This window comes from Siniperca chuatsi, linkage group LG4 (assembly GCF_020085105.1).
Source record: "Siniperca chuatsi isolate FFG_IHB_CAS linkage group LG4, ASM2008510v1, whole genome shotgun sequence".
NCBI lineage: Eukaryota > Metazoa > Chordata > Actinopteri > Centrarchiformes > Sinipercidae > Siniperca > Siniperca chuatsi.
The window spans coordinates 26,372,745-26,396,177 of NC_058045.1; the positions used below are offsets into that span (position 1 = coordinate 26,372,745).

Below are 23,433 nucleotides of genomic sequence, written 5' to 3' on the forward strand. Positions count from 1 at the left end.
ATGACCCAAACTAACTGGACAGTAGGAAAGTCCACTTAATGGTTGCTTCATGTTTGCAAAAATCTGAAACCATTAGTTGAAGTGCATCAGGTTAAAGTATTTTAGAACTATAATGTGCAAAATATAGCTCTTGTAGGTAACAGAAAATTAACTCACCCTATGTATGTACTTTTTTGTGTGTTTAGCCTGCTGCTCCAGCAGAGTGCTGAGCTGCTACAGAGAGCTATGTGTTGCCCTGGGTTCCTCCATACTGCTGTCCTCTGCTACATCAGTCTGCTGCAGCTTTTCCTGGAAGGATACACACTTACACCAACAGATCAGGTGAGCCTCAGATGACGTTTTATATCAGGGTGATGACAATGTCACTCAAACCTGTGACTTTGCTCTGAAGTTAAATCTATAAATTGTATTGTCAGATGGAGCCTTTCCAGATTCTGAGCCACACCAAGCAGTTTCTTCTGAGAGCAATCTCACAGACGTCTCCAGCTGCTCTGTCTTCCAGCCAACGCAGACAGGTAACCAACACATACAGTACACATCTGTATTATGCCTCTTGGTCAGATCTTCTATTGACAGCATCCACTCACCTCTCTCACACTCTTCTGCCTCATCTTCACTCCTTCCTGTCTGGTCTCCTGATCCAGCTGGAGTCTCAGTGTGCAGACCTGGACCCAGAAGTGGCAGCAGCTCTCTCTGTGAACCTCGATCCTCACAGCCTCAGCCCAGAGATGGACTTCCTCTGAACAGCTGAGGACTGACGTTCAGGCAGAGAAACTGTCTAAAGTGAACCATGACACCCACTTTACGGCAAAATCTTCTGCACTCCCTCGAGCTTTGACAGTAATGGTAACTGACTATACAGCAGGTACTTTATTTGTTCTAATGTAATCCAACATTACATCTAACAGAAACATGTTCCTGTTGTAATATTTATCAAACAACACTTCACTGTTCAGATTTTACCATTTAAGTAAAAAAAAAAAAAACTGTTGATACTCAGATTTGTAAAAAAAGGCCAACATTTTATTTACATTTTCTTTCTGTACATAATGCACACAGCCCTTTTCATTGTTTACAATACAGAGATAAACTCTTAAAAAGAGAACTTAGCATTGTAATAACTTAAAAACAGTGACCTACTAAATCTGAAGTGAATGTTCTTGGAAATCATTCTACACAACTAATTTGCACTGTGAGGAGGTTACACAGCACATACAAGTGCTTTACATATAATTATGTAACAAGAATATTGCATTATAGGACTTATAGCTGCTACTCTGTACTTCAGCTAACGAATACAAATGTCTGTATAGACCCATATAGTTCACAGGCAGTGTAAAATCATCTTTTCATCAGATCTGCAACAGAGGCACCAGAAGTAGTTGTTGTCTTTTATAGTGATAATCCTTCAGTTTTTGATTTATTTTTGGTTGCCATTTTTTCAGCAATAGTCATTCAATGTATTAAATTCAATTATTACCTCTTTATATATTGTTTTTTTTAAAATTCAAATTGCCTACCTACGAACGTGGGATTGACAGGAAACTATTCATCATGTAATCCAGCATTACTGTTAAGATGTATTAAGTTACAGCTAATGCAAACCCAACATTTCCTACTGCTTCACATTAAACACGGGGTTTATTGACGCAATGTATTTGTCAATGAGGTTAGCACTGACAGTGATTGTTAATCAAAATGAGTCAAGAAGACAACAATTTGGGGCATTTTTTGGACAGATCAACTGCTAGATGAAAAGAGAGGCTGCACAACTCCAACTCCTCAGCAAGGTAACAAACTTTCTGCCCTGCTGTTGTGTGGAAAACGACTCTCACTGTGCGCAGCATGAAACCAGATTGTGGTTGTAATTATTATTGATGGACCTCTTTTATTAAAACAACATGACTTTGTTTGGCTGCACTGTAAACAGATACACCAGCTGCTCTTCTGTCGCATTTCTGTCAGAGTAGCTGCTCAATGAGTGTTTGTTGTTACCACAGTTGGTGGGGAAAGTGAAAAGCAGCGTTTGCCCCTCCCTCACTACCACCACTCAAGTGCCCTTGAGCAAAGCCCTTAACCCCAACTGCTCCAGTGGAGCTGCTCAGTGGCCAGCAGATCAGACTGTGGTTGTACTGGGCAGCTTCCAGGTGTGAATGTGTAACTGTGTGAATGTGATCAGGGCGTTCCTGAAAAAGAGAGCATTGCTCACAGTGAAACTCCCCCCTGAATAAATAAAGGTGGGAAAAAAACAAACAAACACGGGTGTTGCCAAATCAGAACTGAAATCTTAAGGATTACAACTTTCAAACCCAGGATAACTTTTTAAAAATCTATTCTGCCTTAAGATAGAAGAAAGTATTTTACTCTCACAAACTATTGGAAGTATACCGGTGTGTTTTTTTTTTATTAAGTCCCATTATTCAGTTCATGCTCTGTGTGGGAACAAAACGTCCCACCTGTTGACCCAGAAACTTTGATCCTAAGATTCTTAATGCCTTTACTCCAGAGTGTCAGGTGGCACAGCAGCGTTTGTCAATGTTACATGTGAAGGAACATCTGCTGCTTCCCCAAAAACAGACTAAAACCTAAACTTGTGGTATACTTGGCCGGAAGATGTCCTGACAATGAAATAGATTCATTTTGGAATGAAAACTGATTCTTGAAAACTGTAAAGAGCTGTGCATAAGTAATTATCAGCAGATTGGTCAATATCCACTGAAATGTTAATTTATGCTGAAGACAACAGTTTGACTTTGTTGCTAGGACACAAAAGCTGACCTAAAATTGCTATCTTGGTAGAGAACTGAGATAAACATCTGTTTTGTGTTGACCAGTGGAGCCAGTAGCCATACAGCAGGTCCCATCCCAGTCCATGATCTGAATGTGAAAAAAATGGAAACTACAGTACACGTTGTCAGAACTGGTCCCTGTTCCGCAGTTTATGTACCCGTGCAGCAGACCTGGACCTGGACTCCCTGCCGTCATCTGTCCTGGTCTTGCTGAACCACCTCCCCAGTCAGAGTGATGGTGTGCAGGTCAGAGTACAGCGGCTGCTGCTGCTGGCTGCTGCCTCTGTGAGCTTCGGCCTGAGTCAGTGGGTGGACCATGGACATGTGGACGTTTAGGTTGTGGGCCTTCTCGAAACGTTTCCCACACATCAGGCACGCAAACTCCAGGTCAGCCTCCGCCTTGTGTTTGGTCATGTGGTATTTTAGTGATGCTCGCTGGCGACACTGGAAGCCACACACCTCACATCTAAAGGGGGAAGCAATAGCATTTATAGCATGTCTCCTGTCTTTGCTTCAGATTTTCAAAATTTGAATTCTAAATAATCCACCAAAATCAGTTTCTGAAAAAAATGCAGTGCAGTGTCAGAAGTATGTTTAATTTGATATCAACTAGTTTAATTAGTTGTGCATGAGCTACAGAAGTTTTAAAGCGGCAAATTACATCATAAGTACTTACTGTAGTGGCTTGGCCCCTGAATGTCTCATCTGGTGAACTGAAAGGTGTTTCCTCTGTTTGAAGGTTTGGCCACACTGGTCACAAATGTAATTCCTCTCCTCTGGAAACACACAGATGACAAACTTAAGTAAAAAAAGTAAAAAGTACAAGCCATAATACACATTGACACCTAAAATTAATGCCCTTTTGATTTAACTGGTGTTACATTCTGTTTAACATTGCACATCCATCCAAACTAAGACAAATGTAAGTTTAGGCTTTGATGATTTAAACTCATTCAACCATTACAGCAAGACAAATCAGTAAAGGTATTGGCTTTTCATTAAAAAAATCTAAAGTTGGTGTAGTTCCCCTAGAATATGATGCAACAGCCCAGCTCATGCAACAGTGCTCACTGCTCACATTGTTGGAGAAGTGATAACTATAACACTGGTTGCTTACTTACATTAGGCTGCTTAACCTACATTGATACTGTGAGTATACATGACTGTTATTATTCTTCCTCTTGTTAACATTGTGGTTAGGTAAACACTGATAGGTTCTTTGGGAATTTTTTTTAGGCATGGAAAGGCCAGATCCTTTTTTCCCTTAGATTTTTTCCCCCTGCAGAAGCTGCTGCTCCTACAAACATACACCAAATCCTGTGCACTAGAGGATTATTTTTCCAAGAATGTCCTGCCACCTGGGGCCTGTATTACAAAAAGAGAGATTAGTGGGTTAGCCAACTGTTTCATCTCATGTCATATTAAGTAATCCACCTAGGGTTCTGATGATGTTGTATGTAATTAAGAACTCTACCTCCCTCGCACTCACAGCTGGAAAGGTAAACCCTGAGTGTGATACCAGAAGGAAGTTTAACCTTCTCAGATTTAACTCGGAGTTATCAAGGGAAGTCAGGATTGACAAACTCTGACTGCCTACATTGGTGTTAGATGGTACTACGACGGTGAATAAGATGTTGGTTAGTTTTTTCGGTGTCAACTTAATTGGAGTTTGTGTGCGTTGGCATAAAAGGGGCATGTTCTGCAACGCAGGGAGAGTTTTTTTCATAATGGCTCACGCTGTTTTGTTTTTCCCCAGAAGAATGCACACTGATAACGTCGGGATATGAGGAGTTTAAAGAAACGTTAACGGCCAGATCTAACAACGTGCGCTGCCAACAAGCCCCCGGCGGCTTTGTTGGCTGCCACCAACATCTTTTTCACCGTCATAGTACCGTCTAACACCAATCTAGGCAGTCAGAGATTGTCAACGCTGACTTCCCTTGATAACCCCAAGTTAAATCTGAGTAGGTTAAACTCCCTTCGTAGTACAGGCCTCAGCTGTCAAGAATCGCCAATGTTGTGCTCAGAGAAGCCAAGTAACCCAAAGAGAGCCAGACTAAAGCTGAACTTGAACTGTGATACAGGCACCAGATGGTAAGAACAACACGTGTAAATCACTGTCTAAAACCAAACAAAAATCTTTCTGTGTTGACCTCACCTGTGTGGATGAGCTTGACGTGTCGCTGCAGGTAGCGGTCGATCATGAAAACCTTGTTGCAGCCAGGGTGAGGGCAGGGTCGCTCTCTCACCTCCTCATGATGCTCCTTGATGTGCTTCTAAAAACCCAATAAGAAAACCTTTATCATTTATACAGTCAAAGGCAGAGCATACTGAAACTTCATACAGGTGTCAAATACTGACTTCTCATTCATTTTATTGATTCACACAGTCATGTGTAATTAATTCTAAATGTGAGTAATAATTAATCATAATTAAATAATTAATCAGGCCACTTTTTCACTGGCAACATAGTTACTAAGCTTTGTAGAATTACGCCACACAAAATGTTTCATGGCAGAAAAGCACTGCTGCACAGACCTCTACGGGTACAAATTTCAATGTTGTAATTCTGGAGAACAAGATTTGTCTTGTCTGGGGGTGGATTAAAAATGACTGAAACTAAATTGTTCTTGTTCTCTTAACACATCGTATCCAAAGGTAGATTAAAAGATATCCATTTTTATATTAAAAATAATATATTAATACTAATAGACTAATAGAATTTTTCTATACACCATATGAGATATCATTCTTCTACAGTAGAAAATGAAGTGAAATTAACTTGCTATAGGCTAGACACCCAATACTGAGTACTGAAGCATTACTAATAGTAATATACATCATTATTGATCTAATTAGAGTGTGAATTCTGACCTTCAAACCATCAGGAGCTCTATAGACAGCTGTGCAGCCCTGATACGGACACTTGTAAATGTTGGGCAGCTCCTCTCTGAAAATGAAAACACAATAGTTGTTTGTTAATGCACACGCTAAGCTAAATGAAGTTATAACATCTGACTAAAGTTAACTGAAACAAAGCATGGATTAAAACATTTTTTACAAACTATAATCTGCTTCCAACTGAGATTAACTACACATTTAAATATTACATTTAATTTATGCTGAATGGAGGTTGTGTATTGAAGGAAATGTAGTGTAGCGTTGTGTCAAAAATGCCAACGTACCCTTTAGGTTTCAACTTGTTCTTCCAGCCGGGTTTGGGTCCAGGTTTCTTTTTGATTTTGGGCCCCTCCGGGGCCTTCGGGCTTCGTCTTCTCTTGTTGGGGACAGTCACCCTGTGAGCTCTGGGAAGGGGAGAGAAAGGTACACTAAAGACAGTATCTGGATTTCTGTCAGCAGTCGTTTTCTGTCCATCTCTGCTTTTTTAGAAGGAACAACAACCTTTGCTGAAGAAGATCTGTTACTCACCTCTTGTCTGAGTACGGCTCAAACAACTCATCGTCTGATAACTCTCCTTTTCTGCTCTCCTCAAAGTCGTCCTCGGAGATGACCCTGGACACACGCACAGTTACAGTTCTTCTAGTTGTTATGGCCTTTTATTAATCTCAATCTAATTACTTTAAAGGTATTGAGGTTTTCTCCAACAAATTGGTGGTTATAAGACAAGAGGGGAGACGGAATCAGATGAGAGAGATGAACAGTTTGACTAACCTGTCAGACAGATCGCTGTCAGCAGCCCTGTCCTCCAGCTGGGCCGGAGCAGGAGACAGCGCCTCCTCATGACCTGTAAAATCTAATAGAGGAGAAACCACAACCATGTGAGTCAAGCATTCATACCGACACGCCTCAAGTCAGACAAACATTCAGAGGATGCATAGTGATGAGTTCTTAACATCTGTGTCAACATCTGCAGTACAAAAACAGGTTACTGACATATCTTTGCTTCACTGTTTACATGTAGGGAGTAACCAAGGTACTGTTCACACTTTGGCTGGTTCATCTGTGTACATGAACCTTTGATATCCTGCACCCAGTGTTGTGCATGAACGTGCTAAAAGAGCTCAGTTCATTGAACGTGCTCTTGTTTTTGGTGAACGGTGAACTGAACGTATCCGTTTGCAACTAACAAATGTGAGCATCATTAAGTCCCGCAAGAGTTAACGACGCTCACTCACTGTGTTTTACGGAAACCGGCATGCCGGTCTTTCGGTTCACAGAATCTGATGTGTCACAGATTTTTTTAGATGGCCAGTCTTGGGAAATATCTGCGAGTGAACGATGATCCCAAGAAATGGTTAACAAAGGGTAAGACGAGCCAACAGCCGCAAAGTTCCTCCACCCAAGTCAAACTCTCAGCATTTTGTAAAAGAAATAACCGGAAGAAATTAACTTTTGGTACTGTGAACTAGTTCATTTTAATCTGTGTGAACTGATCTTTGAGCTAGCTGCACCTGAGTATCGATGAATAAACCGGGGCTGGTATGTCTGAAATGTTTAAGAAATGGTCTTAAGAATGGTTCTAAACTTTGTCTTATGTCAACCCCATGTCAGTGAGGGTAGCCACTAAATATAACACTTCAACAGCACCACAAACTGCATCCTCAAAAATGACCATAAAGTTGAATTTACTAACACCTTACTGAAACAGTTTGAACAAAAACTGTATATTATAACCTTCAGGAAGGTAGGATTTATTGCAGAACTGTTTGCCTGCGGTACCAGCCCTCGCCCCTGAATGAACTTGTGAATGTATATAAAGGCCAGTATTTATTGACAATTGAGTCAAATTTTATATTTAATCATACATTTAATTTGTTATTGACTTTGCCTTAACGTATATAAAGAAGGAGAAAGAGGAAAAGGGAGGAGGAAGCAGTTTACCTGGGGTGTGGGTGTGTGTGGTCTAAAACAGGAGAGTACTCAATAAATCTCTCATTCAGCAATTTCCATGTAACTTAATTATTGAACTTAACAAGGCTCTCTAGCCATAGCTGACATTAGCATGAGGAACCACCGAGTAACAAACAGGCAATGAGAGACTAATTTAACACAAACACAAACTATCTCCTTAACATTAACATAACCACACAACAGTTTCTATGACAGTTAACTGAACAGTCTACTTACTTTATGTCATCTACACACACAACAGATGAGGTTTACTTGGATAAAGTCCTTTTGTTCTTAATAACAACTGTGGTATTGATTTCGAACTTAACTCCCAGCCCTAATGTGTATTCATTCTGCAGTGGAAAAGACTGATGGGAATGTCATTAGTTTTGCAGGTATTTGATCATAAACCAATGTATTGGACATTTCAGTCAAAACTACAAATGTCAACCTGCTGGTGGCGTTAGAGGAAAGGTCAGGGAATCATCAAAGGCATTAGGATTCATCATCTGACAATATGATGTCTGTACAAAGATTCATGGCAATCCATCCAATAGTTGCCATCTCTAGAGCTACAAAATCAAGGAATTTGATTTCAAATGTGCAGCAACATTGTTATCTTTCCTGTGTTAATGTAATCCACTTAAAACATCTAAGGTGCACTGTGGAGTTTTCTTGTAAATAAGTTACATTCATGTTACATTCAGTGCTACTCCCCAAAACACATTATGTGTATTCTTGAATGTCTGACAAACCTGTCCAATGCATTTTCTTCCTCATAAAACATTTGTATTTTTGAACAATTACAATCCTGTATTGTTTACATCCATATTTGCTTGCGTGCAGTCTTCTTCACACATTGCTAATCTTCTTCGCGCTTTACCGCCACCAGGTGTTGCTCATAGCGTGAAACCGGCAGCAGGAATGTGTACTCCGTGCATGTGCATTCTAGTGTGCATGCATGATACAAACACAATGGACATCTGCTCAGAAAAACATACTAGCGGTCAGAAATTCCACAGGGTATCTTTGACATGTTTATTCAAAGCCAAGTTATGTGAGTAACCAAGTTAAACTCATAATTCTCTTGGAGGTAAAAGTATGTGATCGCTGTCTTTAGCACAAATACAAGCAGATTTCTGTTTATGATATTTGGTGAATAATGCATTTCCTATTCTGGGGATGTTCAATATGACTGCTGATGGCTTACATATGACAAGATCACCTTTTGGGAATTGACATGTGAGTACCTGTGGTCTCTGGTTTCAGTGACCAACACAAAGGCCAGATTGTCTTTGTTGAGTCAGCTTAAAGGGATCTTATCAACAAAAAGTTATTACGGAGTAAGAAGCTGCTTTTCAACAATACAATGCTAGACCAAAAAAAAAAAATCTAAAAACATCCATCACAGAGAAGGGAGAAAATGGCAGTTTTGGTTGTGTGCCCTTCAAACATTTTAACATTTATCTACAGCTGATGCAGCCTCAGACCTTTTCTCATGAACTATAAAGAGTCTTACCTTCAGTGTTGCCGGTCCAGTCAGCCAGCGCTGAGCTCTGAGTCTGTGCTATGACTGCAGGTGGACTGTGTTGAGCCAGAGTGCTTATACTTCCTGCTGGAGTTCTTCCATCCTCCTCCTCCTGTTCCTGTTCCTCCTCCTCTGACATCACTCCATCACCATTGCCACTCCCAAACGCTCCACTGCCAAAGTTCAATGTTAACCCTGGGTTTGTAACGTTGGTGCACTGAGTGTCCATGATGTATCTGTGACCATCTATGCAACCCCAAACAGCCTTAACGGAGCCCCAGCACTGGCCCTCCAACACCTCCTTCAGGTTGGGGCAGGAGCGGCAGGCCTCTCCGTGGTGGTGAGCCCAGGACACCAGTCTGTGGAGGCACTTAGGGTCTGAGGTAAAGGACTGTGGTGCTAAAAGAAAACAGCAGATTGTCTCAACAGAGTAATGCAATCAGTTAATTTGACTTGTGTTTTATGTAATTTCTGTGGGCAAAAGCAAAGAAGAAATGCTTTACTTGTTGAACCACAGTTTACTGAGGACTCTGGACACTTTGCATTCTTCCTGAAAAAGAAAGAAACAGTTGCTTATTTTTGTAGATTTTCTGCCTGCACAATCTACAATAAATACACACTTTTAAATCATACTCAGGTAGGTTTTTTTCTTGGACTTACAGGCTTTTGAGATTCACTTTCCCAACTGGCGGGAGGTTGACTCTCTGTAGAAACCTGATCAGGATGCTGTGGCACTTGTAGAACTTGGCGTGGCATTTCTTGCAGATAAACTCCGATAACCGGGGGTCACGGTCCAGCTGGACCCCAACCAGTCGCTGGAAGTCTGTGTGGAATAAAAGGGGGGACTGGGCCGGGGCGTCTGACTCATCGTCAACAATATCGATGGAATCCTGAGGCGACTTGTTGAAGGCGTGCCGCAGGCTGCGTGGAGAAAACTTTCCATGGCAGAGCCGACAGATAGCAGTTGACAGCCTACCTGCTGGGAGAAATAACAGATCAGTGTTTTTCCAAACTGTCAGTCATAACCCAAAATTGGCAAATGGACACTACAAACTCATTCAAAACTCTGAAAATTAAACTTGGCTTCATTAATGTCAAATGTGTGCATACAAAACATGACTTAAGACCTTACTTTACAGTTAAGACAGTATTTAAAACAGTATACATCTGATCCAATAAGCAGCACTTTGTTAAAATAATCCACTTTCCGCTGTTTCATACCACCAACAGAACATTACAAGGGAACAAACAAGGTAGTGCTTAAGATTTAAAGGGACAGTTCACCCCAAAATCAAAAATACATACTTTTCCTCTTACCTGTAGTGCTATTTATCCATCTAGATTGTTTTGGTGTGAGTTGCCCCGTTTTGGAGATATCGGCCCTAGAGATGTCTGCCTTATCTTGAATATAATGGAACTATATGGCACCCTTTGAACTGTTTTGAATTAGGCACTAACTGAATTCAAAAGTGGAAGCCAATGATGAAGAAAATGTTGCAAATGTTTGCTAATAAGCAAAGCAACTATAAAGATTTTTTTTAAATGGGATTTGGTGTGACTTTCTATCTTTACAAGACAAGCAACAACACATTAGGCCTGGTACTGAGCCACTCACCTGAAGATCTGGACTTGCACTCTAGATGTTTTTGTGTGTCATCAGCTGCTGTCACACTGAAGTCTAAGTTAACAGTCTTGTCTTTTGCAGTGTTATCATGGTAGGAACTGTCTGTGGTTACAGGGACAGTCTTCCGAGGTCTCCCTCTGTTTCCAGGCGGCCTCTTCTCCTCGCTGACGTTCACTTTTGTCTGTGTCCTACTGGTCTGTCGTGAAGTCTCAGATGATTTTGGACGTCTGCTTTTCTTTTTCATAATTTTTTTATATACTTGGACTCTCAGCAGCTGATCTCAATGATGGAGCCCTGCTGCCCGTGCCATTGTAAAGATCTGCAATGTAAGCCAAGTTCCAATGAGTTTATCTTAAGTCTTAATCTATTTTTATACTACAATTATTTCAACAATTTATTATCTTAAAATGACTGTCCATGTTTTATTAGTTATATTGTCCAAACATATTTTCTTATTTAACCTATTTGTCTTAGTCAGCTCACTTGCTAAAATAATCATAAAATATTATTCATATAAAACACCATTTGTTCTGACACTACTCCATTTTCTTTTCTGAACGACTATTTACTGCTGACCACATTCTCCCAGTGATTGAGCTATTAAAAAAATACATAGTAAGTTATATCAGCAACATTTCGTACAATTATACAACGTTACAAAGAAAAAAAAATATATTAACATTAACGTTGTTATCTGTTTCTACAGTCACCACTAATTTCCATTTATTTACGGTATAACACACAAAAACGCCTGGAATATTCTGACTTTTACATTACGACAAATATCTGTTCACTAGCTAACGTTACTGTTCATTTCAACAAGCTAATGTTGGTTAGCTGGTTAGCCTGAGCAACCTGCTAGCTACTAGCTAGTGTGTCAAAATGTTTGCGTTAACGCTATGACCAATGCAGTCCTGTGGCATAGCCTACCGTAAGAGTATATAAATCCTAGCACTTGAAGTACATGTTATATTTTACATGAAAGTGGTGGTTTTCATGAGCCAGGAAAACAGCTCTGTGGTTTCAACGTTGCTCCCAGTTGTAAACATTCAAACCCGGAAGTGCTACTGGAACAAAATCCAGGCGAAAATAGAATATAGCGCCACCCGCCGTCCATGGAAAATAATTTAACCAGTTAATAGCTTTGATTCTTCTTCTTCTTCTTCTTCTTCTTCTTCTTCTTCTTCTTCTTCTTCTTCTTCTTCTTCTTCTTCTTCTTCTTCTGATGTTTTATGGCGGTTGGCAAATAGCTTTTGGTGCATTAGCGCCACCTTCTGAAATGGAGTGTGGATCAGATTGGTCTTATGCCTTCCCTGTATTCTTCTTCTAAGTCCTGTCTTTTCCAAAAAACTAAATATTGCCCGACATACCCTGAGTTCAGTTGAAGTAACTCCTTTATTCTAAACTTGATGCGATCTCTTCCGAGTTTGTTTTTTAGCATCTGTCTTTCCTGCACGTTTGATAATTACATGTTCTACTGTTTCCAGTATGTTACAATACTCACACACACCAGTCCCATGTTTATCAATTATCTTAAGTGTACTATTAAGACCAGTATGCCCAAACCTCATTCTCGAGATAATGTCTCTTCTTTTTTTGTTCCACTGGTTTCCCTCATTTCTCCTACTTTCTTTTGGATACTATAGTAATGTCTACCTTTAGTTTCCCTGTTCCAAATTTCCTGCCATTTCTTTTTCATTTCTACTTTGATTATGCTTTTAACTTCAGCCTTACTATAATTTACTGTCATATTTACTTCTACTTTCTAGATCTTTTGCATATTTGTCTGCCAGTTCATTTCCCTCTATATGTGGTGGAATCCAGATGAATTTCACTATTATTCCTGCTTTAGTAATTCTGAAGATAGTTTGAGCTATTGACTGTATACTCTTGAAACTGGTTAACGCACAACTAGAATCTGATCCTATTAACAGTTTGCCTGGTTTGCTGCTTTCTGTCCACTCAAGGGCTAAAAGAATAGCCAACATTTCCCCTGTGAATACTGAAGGGTTGTTACAAGCTCTTTTATTTGACACTACATTTAAATCTGGTATTATGAATGCAGCTCCTACTCTATTATTTCCTACTTTTGATGCATCAGTGGATATTTTAATATACTCAGAGTAATTTCTCTCTATATATCTGTTGACTTGGTTCCTATCTATATTTCTCTCTTTCTTCCTTTCCAGAAGGTGCAGGTCCACCATTATCTCTCCTAATAAACAAGGTGGGACTACGGAGAACGGTACCGTGGGGCTTAACATTATATCCCCTAGCCTGAAGCTCTTGATCTGTCGTTTTTCTTTCTCTTGACATGGTTTTAACACCTTCTGCGTAGGGTGATTTTCCTTGTGGCCCCTTAAGTTTGCCCAGTATGTTAGTGCTAATTGGGTTCTTCTGATTTCCAGTGGCATTTCATTCATTTCCACTTGCAAGGCTGATACTGGGGTAGTTTTTATGGCACCACAGCAGAGTCTAAAGGCCTGATATTGTATTGTATCTAACTTCTTTAATAATGTTTTTGATGCTGATTGGTAAACTATGCTGCCATAGACTAGCACTGCCCTGTTTAAGCCAATATATACAGTTTTCAAAGAAATCCTGCTTACTCCCCACTCTCTACCCCTCAAACACCTTAAAATGTTCAGTACCTTTTTACACTTTTCAACAACTTTTCCATATGAGTAGTCCAAGTAAGATTCTTGTCGAACCAGATACTTGAAACACTCTAGCCTCTCTAAATTTTCTCCATAAAGTTCAAGTTTAATCTGATACTGAATTTTTTTTTTTTGAAAAGCACTACCTTTGTCTTTGCCACTGAAAATCGAATTGAACCCCACTCCATTGCCCAGCCCTGTACTTTCTACAAAAAATACAGCTACTAAACTCTCTTTATTCATTTGAGATTTACTAATTTCATTTTCTAAACACAGAGCCGGATCAGTTGTACTTCTTCCTTTTCTAAATCCGCTTTGGTAATTCTTTATCAGATCTTTTGTCTCTATATGAAACCTTAACCTTTCGTTTATCATTTTTTTCCATAATCTTTCCTACATGCGACATCAAAGCAATCGGTCTATAACTTTCCGCTAAGCCTGGATCCTTACCTGGCTTACATATGGGGACAATTACTGACTCTTTCCATTGACTTGGCAAACATCCCTCTTCCCATACCTTGTTATATAATCTTAATAATATTCCTTTACTCCTATCACTTAGGTTTCCTAGCATACAATAACTTATTTGGCGTTGTTTTCCCAGACTTTCTTAATGCATTATTTTGCTCTCTTATACTAAACAACATATTTATTGCATTTCCGTCTTCCTTATCATCCTGCAGTGCTTCTACATTTTTATCTATTGTTCTATCTCTGTGTTTCTTTTCCTCATTACTCAAATTTTCAGTACTATGTACCTTAACAAATGTCCTTGCTGATAACTCTGCTTTATCCTTACCTTCTATTACTACTTTCTCCCCATCTTTCATTATAGGATATCCATACTCTTTTCTATTTCCGGACATCGTCTTAATCATCCCCTATACTCTGTCTAACGGTGTAGTTCTTCCTAGTGAGTCACAATACCTCTCCCAAAAATCCCTTTTAACTCTCTTTACTTTACTCCTAACTACTGCCTCCTAGGATAATACAGTTTATTTCTACATTGAGGTCATCAGATGTCTGGTTCATGTTTACCTCTTTTAATTTCCCTTCAGTTATTACTCTATACTTGTTCCAGTTTGCTTCTTCAAATTTCTGTCTTCCTTCTCTCTCATCCTGTTCTGTTTCCCTTTCTAGTCCGAACCTTGTGACTATAGGATCGTGATCACTCCCTATAGTGCTTCCCTTACTTACTTCCCACCTACTTTCCCCGACCAAAGACTGTGATACCAAAGTGAGATCTATTGCCGACTCTGTACCCTTCACCAAATTTACCCTTGTGCCTGATCCATCATTTAAACTCACCAGTTCCTTTTCGTCCATTAGCTCCTCTAAGATTTCTCCATTTAAATACTGTGCTGTGTGCAGTGAAGTCTCCACACCAGATGATATTACCTCTCCAATGTTCCAGTATTCATTCTAGTTTTACCTTCTCTCGTTTTTTGCATGGGTTACAGAAGTTTAATATTCTCATACTTTCTTTCTTGCACCATATTTCAACAACTACTACTTCCATTTCTTGTACTCTACTTAACTGTCTATGTTTTATACCTTCTTTAATAAATATCGCACACCCTCCACCATTTCCTTTGTATCTATCTTTGCGTATGGTTGTGTATCCGTTAATAATGAACTCCAGATTTGGCTTGAGCCATGTCTCCTGAATGCATGTGACATCTGGTTTCCTATTTAACTTCAATGTAGCCTTTGAACTCCTGTCCATTTGCCATCAGCCCTCTGTTCCATTGTAATAGTAATAGCATTATGGTCTGATATGAGAAGCTGTCTCTGAGGTCCCTTCTCCATGACTAAGGTCAGCATGTATCTTTTCCCATGATACATCTTTCATATTGAATTCAGCAGCTGCCTTAACTCTGATTTTGATGTTTTCTGTCTTGGTTTTTGCTTGCTCTGAGCTGAGTTGATGATGGAGGCTAAAGACAGCACCAACCTGTCCACTGATATTCCTGCGTTGTCCTTAAGTACCTGTGCTGATCCTGCATTTGTTTCAGGATGTCTTTGGTTGACTCCCTCTTCTCTTCTTTCTCTGCTACACATCCTCACAGCCTCTGCATGTGTTACTTTCCGTTCTGCTCTTACACTTTGAATCTCCACTGCCTGCCTCCTGACGGTGCAGCCACCATGCGCTGCTGTGTGGTTTCCTCCGCAGTTACAGCACTTAACTTGGGCCCTGCTTCCACACTCTCCATACGCATGTTCTCCTCCACATCTTCCACATCTTTGTTTTCCTTTACATACATTGGCCGTGTGTCCATACCACTGACATTTATAACATCTTATCAGAGGAGGAACATTTCTCTCACATTAAAGCTCATGTAGCCTACCATCACCTTTTCAGGAAGCACCTCATCATTGAACTGAAGCAGTACTTACTCACTATCCACTTTCCCCCCGTTTCTGAAGGCCTGCAGCCGTCTAACTCCTGTGATTTTTCCACCTTTCAGCACTTTCCTTAGTTCTTCCAAGTTTTCTCCGCTGGGGATTCCTGTTATCACTCCCCTAGCTCCTCTCCTCTCACCAACTGTCCTTCTTTCCATTATTTCTTTTTTTACACACAGTTTGCAGTTTCATCACTTTATTTCTCTGCTCCACATTTTTGCATTTCACCAACAAACTGCCATCACGCAACACCTTTGCCATTTCTATGTCCCCAATTGCCTTCCAGCTGTCAGAGTTATTGGACTAATCGACATTATCTCGCTCCCCACCTTAAATTTAAGAATGATCTTAAATTCCTCCATCATAATCATTTTCCTGACGTCCTCCTCCTCTTCTAATGCCCGTTTCCCTGAAGATGTCGACCGGCCATCTCTTTTACCCTTCCTCCCTCCTCCTCCTTTCCTGCCACTGACTATTTGTGTCCATTCCGCCTCCCTATCTTCATCCTCCGACAGTCCACTATTACTTGCCATTCTGACCCAGTCATAAATCAGATTACACCAAAACCACCAATTCGAAAAAAACAAACAGAAAAACGTGCCAACCACAGTCGAGTCTGTTTCCGAGACTGGCCCTTTCCGAAATATCTTTGATGCAACTACCAAAATTATTTAATGAAATAAGTGTAAGCCTAAATTTATGATAATAATAATAATAATAATTTAGGATGTGATATTAACTGGCTAGAATAAAGCCAAGCTCACACAGTTATTGCTGTTGGCAGGTTAGAGAACCAATTGTAAATATAAAGATATTTCTCCTTTATGCTCATTGTGTACATCTGAAATACTATCAATAGGCTATTATACCTGCAACTCAAAACATTTTGTTTCTATTTTTTAGTTGCTTCAGCAAACTTATTTATTGTTCTGAATACATTGTTTTGTTTTTATCTGTTAAAACTAACAACAGAACAGCTGACGACTGTGTACAATGTCTTTGTCTGTTAAGGCAAATCATGTTTATATAAATTAAACAGATTAATATTAATCTAGGACAACAAACAATGTGCCAGACTTTAGACTTTTGTATACATCCCTAAACAAACTCTGGAACAGACTAGCACAAAAACTGCCACACCTCTGGAAGACTTTGTTAAGCACATGTAATGTTTAGTCATTTCTTTCTTTCTTTCTTTTTTTTTTTTTACAATAATTATGTGATGAAAAGACAAATGATGATCCTCACACACTGAGTAAAATATTCAAGACAACATGGTTTTCATAGCTGAACCATTACATCAAATGGAACTATTCTACATGTCTTGTCCATCATTTTAATATACACAAATATGACTTCACCAAGATTTAGCCTGATATATGTTTTGGTATTTTAAGAACTTTAGGATTGCTACTAGAATTAAAATTTAACCAGTGAATATCTTTGACGAAACTACCAAAATAATTTAAGGAATTAAATGTAAGCCTAAATGAATGCATGGAGACAGGATGTTGTCTTCATGACGATATTAGCTACAGTGAAAACTAATGACTCAACGTGAAACATCAACATTTCTGCTGGCATAGTGATATTAACTGGCTAGAATAAGGCCAAGTCAGTGCTTGGCCACACAAGATACATTTGCAAAGATATCCAAAATTGAGAGGGCCAGTAGCTCATTAAATACAGAGCCCATAAATTATATTTACTGTCCAAGCTGTTGGAGCTCTCTGAGCTACTGGAATTTCCTACAATATTTTATGTGATCATGTGACCTCAAAAGTATTTTTCCCTCAGTGTTTTCAGTGGAAAAAAAAGCTAAATTAGCAATCAAACGTTGCATCGGCAAACTTAAACAGCTTGACAGGCTGGGAGTGGGAAATACAGTATATAATGTGGCTTAGGAGTCAGATTCTATTGAATATAATACATATCCAATTGATTTTTTTTATGTCAGACATTTTATAGCAGGAAAAACACAGGTGTGATCAATCATTTTATTGATGGCTGGTACACAGGCCAAAACCAACTCTCTTCAGGGACATGGATCGGGGACAAACTGATGGAGTTTCACTGTTGCCCCAGACATGGCTGGGCTGGACGTGAAGCTTGGACCATGAACCTAATGCGCTGGGGTTCTGCCTGCCAGATGTCAGCCCAGGAGATCTTCCCCTTTATTTGATTGTGTTAAAGTCGGTTGAACAACACACACTACTATTATCTTCCATGCTTGTCATTCTTTTGTTTTGGTAGCGCCCCAAGTTGTTGTAAACTGAAATATTAAGTAAATATTAGCCTAAATATTAAGTGATGAAGACAACAATGACTACATTGTTATTGTTGGGTGGTTACTAATAATCATTTTAATAATAATGTATTAGATTAAGTTTGATTAGATTCGATCAAATCACATTTTATTTTATAGGATTCAATTTGGATCACATTAAATTACGCTGCCCAACATACACTACTGTTATACTGCATCCTTAGCCTACTTCAAAACGGACACAGACAGCGGACGTTTATGTTCCAGGGGATCCAGATTTCTCCAACCGTACTGCGAGGTCATTAATGTAGATGAATGTCTGTAGTTCTGTTGCCAGTTTTTACTCTACATTTATTATTGACATACATTGACTTAATTATGTAATAAAGTTAACCCCTTACACCGAATTGGAGAATTTTATAATTGGAGAATTTTATAATGCTACCCTAATGACATTTTCAAAAATGACATTTTCAAAAAAGTATGTGTAAAGTGAAAGATGTTGCTCGTGGAGACAAACCCAAAAAAGTTTTCACCGGAACTGAAGTGCGACTCGGGGAGGTGTGGGGGAGTTGATGGGAAAGTGTAGGCAGCACACATGCTATTCTTATTTATATTTTATATACATATAATTTATCCATTTTATTTTAAGTTTCTCTATTTATCTGCACCTATAGCTGTCTTTATGCTGCTGTAACACCCGAATTTCCCCTTTGGGGGATTTTAGACAGGCCTACCTATAAATCCACCTGTTTCTATAAACCCTACCTTCACGGACGTTATAATGTTCAGTTTTAGTTTAAACTGTTTAAGAGAGGTGTTGATTCAACTGAAAGATCATTTTGGAGGATGCAGTCAGTGGTGCTGTTGAACTGTATTGCATTGCAGCTGTACCTCCGATGCCTCTGTCTTCTCTGATCTTAAACACTGAACTTAAAACCGCTTGAAAAGTGAGGACCGTGTTCTTCACATTTAACACTGTATACACTGGTGAAAAAAAATGTAACAGCAGCACAAAGGCTCAAGAGCGACTACTGGAAAGTCACTCTTTCAGTTGCAGATACAAGCTCTTACTGGTATTCCACAGCTGCGTATCGGTACAGAGTATTGCTGCTGTTGTGGCAGCTAAAGTCAGGTTCCTTTCTTGGAAACAACACAGAATAACCAGGAAACAAATACTGACATTTTCCCAGCTCCAAAGCATATCAGCGTGTTTTCTCAATGTTGAATTTAAACATTGGAAAACTATCCATCACATGAAAACATACATTATAGACAAGCTATTTAAAACTTCAGGCTTAGCAAAATCAGAATTTCTGAATTTACAGGAAGATATAAATGCTTGGATAGGAATCAGAGATTGTAAACTTTGTAATGGCAACTGTATGGGAGACCAGTACCATGTTTTGTTTGAATGTAAGACGGCAAGCACATATGTGACTAACAGGAAAAATGTATAAAGCAGCATTCATCTTTCTCATCTTTTTTTTTAACTTGGGGACGGAACTCAACTCACAGCAAGCTGAAGATTATACATGTTTAACATATTATGTCCTTATAAAGTTGCCTATTTACACATTCAGAAGACACAGAACAACATTAGCATTCTTTTAGCATTGTCTTTGTGTCATTCTCCTAATCCTTTCTTTTGGTTTTCACCACTTTCTGAGCAACATCTGTCTCTAAATGCTCCACTATGTTCACCAGTTAGTCACAAATTTTTGTCTGTTTGCTGTTTGTTGCTGAGCAGGTAGCATATGGTCAGTTTATCAGAGCTGTTTTATTGAAAACAGCTGCCTGCTCCTTGAAAGGTGGTTATTATTAGTGGTGAGAGTGAACTAAAAAAGTAGTTGGGGGTCAGAAAACCAAAACAATGAGTGGAACGACGCTAAAATACTTCGTAGAGGTGAGGGGAAAAGGCAGGTGTGGTGATAATTCTCTGTGGGTTTGTCTCCACGAGCGACATCTTTCACATTACACATATTTGATCCATTTGAAATTTAAAATTTGGATTAATGCAGCTTTATGTTTAAGTTAGTTTTATAATCACAGCTGGATTAGCCAAAAGTGATTTTTACATTATGGGCCTTCATAAATAATGTTTCACCTTTTCCCATCCAACAGTCATAATGTACGAATAATAAAATCATAATATAACATTCTGCTGCCTAATGAGTAATTTTACTTTTGATACTTTTTGTTGATAATACTTATGTAGCCTACTTCTTTGAGTAAAACATTTTGAGTATAATCAAAATCAGCTTTATTGGCCAAGTATGTGTACACATACAAGGAATTTGACTCTTTTTTTCATTGCTCTCGATGTACTTACACAGAAATAGACATAACAGCGAAGAACAAAGACAACAAAGCTGAACAAATAAATGTAAAGAATAGACAGGACTACTAAGTACACACTGTGTGAGAAAAATAGGTGTATATATTAATATACTGTATATATAAATATATATATATGTATATAATATATATATTTATAAAGCACCAATGACCAACAACATAAATAAAATGTTTATTTACAAGTCAAGTATTTTTGTAAGTTGTAAATAATACAAATAGTGCAAAGTAATAAATATTGAATGGATATGCATGGAGTGGATGATTATGTGTTGTATATGCATTTATTTGAAAATGGACAATGTACATTAACCAACATTCAAGCAAATGTAAATGCACCCGAATTAGCTGAAAGGCTAGTTTCCATCTGCAGTCCCTTTGCCTGATGTTATTAGGCATCCTAGAATAATAAAAATAAAACAATATGTTCAGTAGTTAAAAACATGCGACATTGTGTGGGAGATGTGGATCCCAGAAACCTGAAGGTATAATGTAGGACTTTTGCTTGTATATTGTGATGCCTATAATTTTTCTTCAACTGACGTAAAATATCAGCAAAGTAACTGCAACTGTGCTATTCTAGTAGTCTTTCCACTACTGTTTGACACTGACTTGTGATATTATTCTAACATATCTCAGAGGTCAAAACATGGTGGGTGTTGCCTCACATGCATCTTTGAATAAGAACAGGTCTGTATGTGTTCTGTGTTTCATCTGGCTACATGACAAATTTCCCCTTGGGAGCCCATTGACAGATACAGTGGTGTGCAAAAGTGTTTGCCCCCTTCCTGATTTCTTATTTTTTTGCATGTTTGTCACACTTAAATGTTTCAAGATCATCAAACTAATTTAAATATTAGTCAAAGATAACACAAGTAAACACAAAATGCAAGGCTTTCTTATGGTGGAGTCATGAACACTGACTCTAACTGAGGCAAGTGAGGCCTGCAGTTCTTTGGATGTTGTTGTGGGGCTTTGGAGTGGCCTAGTCAACTGACCTGAATCCTATTGAGATGCTGTGGCATGACCATAAAAGGGCAGTTCATGCTCGAAAACCCTCCAATGTGGCTGAATTACAACAATTCTGCAATGATGAGTGGGCCAAAATTCCTCCACAGCGCTGTAAAAAACTCATGGCAAGTTATCGCAAACGCTTGATTGCAGTTGTTGCTGCTAAGGGTGGCCCAACCAGTTATTAGGTTTAGGGGGCAATCACTATTTCACACAGGGCCATGTAGGTTTGGATTTTGTTTTCCCTTAATAATAACAACATTCATTTTGTGCATTGTGTTGCACAATGCATTTTGTGTTTACTTGTGTTATCTTTGACTAATATTTAAATTTGTTTGATGATCTGAAACATTTGTGACAAACATGCAGAAAAATAAGAAATCAAGAAGGGGGCAAACACTTTTGCACACCACTGTATGTGCAAAGCAATTACAGATGATGATCATGAGGAAATTAATGGGGTTGCAAAAGCAAGCACAGAAGTGATCAAAATAGGTCACAGACACATTGCTAAACCTGGGTTTGTGTACACGTCTGAAAACCGCTGCGATAAGATCTTGTGAACTTGTGAAGATTTGCATAAAGCGGGGAAGTGACTCATGATAAACTAGTAATGTAGTTTACCCTGAAAGAGGCGGAAACCAATACTTTTAGGTGGTTGGTATTTTGTGTTGTATTTATAAGACAGACATTTTTACTAATGAAAGTCTGAACCTTGATCTTTCTGTAACGCCACCATTTCTTTTTAAGCATAACTTTTTTGTGCATAATTTTGTTTTCATTTATAGTCATTTTGCTGTGTGTGTTTGTGTGAATGTGTTTTTTGTATGCAGTGTCAGACAGAGAGCTCATTGACATAAACTGCAACTTTAATACAAAAATGCAAAGACAAAACAACACGACCAAGTGGAAAGTTATCTATTGTAAAGTGATAAAAGTCACCTGGACAGCCACTCCTATTAATCTACAGACATATCAACTCTCACATACCGTATATTCTGGTCATTTTGTCCTGTAGGCCTGTAGGAATCTTACGTATTGCATTTTAAATCACAACTAACATTCTAAACATGGATAAAAATGAGAGGTTGATGGGAAAATTAAAAAAAGTACTAAGAGAAAGGTTCTTTAGCTGTAAGAGTAAAGATAATCAAAAAAATAAAGTTACATTCTGTGCAATTCATTGAAGGAATAGTTAGACATTTTGGGATTCTTCCAAGTTCGATGAGAAGATCAGTACCACTCTCATATTTGTCCAGTAAATATAGGTTAGCTTAGCTTAGCATAAAGAATAGAGGCAGGGTGAAGCAGGAAAGGTAACAAAATACGTTTGACAATTTCTTGGCCGGGAGCAGTAACTTCCTGGAGTCTCTGCTGGTTGCCTGACAACTTAATGGTGACAACTTCACAGTGACTTTCAGGAAGTCACAAGGCCCAGCCAAGATATAGTCCAAAATCACAAACTGATGATTTTACACTTGGTTTTTTGTTGGATTAAACAAATGAGATATGACGTATTAGTGAGTTTAAGAGGTGCTGATGGTGGGATTATATTACTTCTGGACAAAGCCAGTCTTTATGCTACGCTAAGATAACTGGCTGCTGGCTGTAGCCATATATTTACTGGACATATCAGAGAGTGGTATCGATCTTCTCATCTAACTCTTGGCCAGAAAACAAAATCTCTAACTATTGCTTTAAGAAATAGTTTTGATCAATTTGGTTGTTTTGTGTCCATTTGGATTGTGATTAAAGTTAACTTTGTTCATTTGAAGTCATGTTGCTATCTGCTTCTGGAAATGTAAAAGGTGAAATACGTAAATGGGAAAAGAAGAAGATGACTAATTTTATGAGAAAATTGAGAACAAAATGTCCCATTAACTTGAATAAAGAATAAAAACACTTGAGTATAATCTACTAAAAATGTGTTTATGTTGTTTGTACTTTTT

General features: G+C 38.7%; 2 protein-coding genes across 5 annotated transcripts in view; one reads left to right on the plus strand and one right to left on the minus strand.

The window, feature by feature from the left end:
• LOC122874239 (Fanconi anemia group A protein) overlaps positions 1 to 1,910 on the plus strand; it is a 26,488-nt gene extending 24,578 nt beyond the window's left edge. Inside the window, exons 41-43 of the mRNA XM_044191810.1 lie at positions 186 to 321; positions 417 to 515; positions 645 to 1,910. Of these exons, the coding sequence (XP_044047745.1) occupies positions 186 to 321; positions 417 to 515; positions 645 to 743 (334 nt within the window). The 3' untranslated portion in view covers positions 744 to 1,910. The remainder of the gene's footprint in view (positions 1 to 185; positions 322 to 416; positions 516 to 644) is intronic.
• Positions 1,002 to 12,083, minus strand: znf276 (zinc finger protein 276). 4 transcript variants are annotated; one of them, XM_044191813.1, is made up of 12 exons: positions 11,771 to 12,083; positions 10,784 to 11,111; positions 9,829 to 10,147; positions 9,672 to 9,718; positions 9,160 to 9,567; positions 6,462 to 6,543; positions 6,219 to 6,302; positions 5,975 to 6,094; positions 5,664 to 5,739; positions 4,948 to 5,065; positions 3,466 to 3,565; positions 1,002 to 3,255 (listed from the first exon to the last, which is right to left on the minus strand). In XM_044191813.1, exons 2-12 carry the CDS (start codon positions 11,034 to 11,036, stop codon positions 2,982 to 2,984), a joined length of 1,881 nt encoding a protein of 626 aa, XP_044047748.1. In that variant the 5' UTR covers positions 11,037 to 11,111; positions 11,771 to 12,083; the 3' UTR covers positions 1,002 to 2,981. The 4 variants fall into 4 exon arrangements, with proteins under 4 accessions (XP_044047748.1, XP_044047746.1, XP_044047750.1 ...); XM_044191811.1 differs by having other exon boundaries at positions 11,723 to 12,082; XM_044191815.1 differs by having other exon boundaries at positions 9,829 to 10,144; positions 11,771 to 12,081.
• Between the last annotated feature and the right edge of the window lie 11,350 nt (positions 12,084 to 23,433).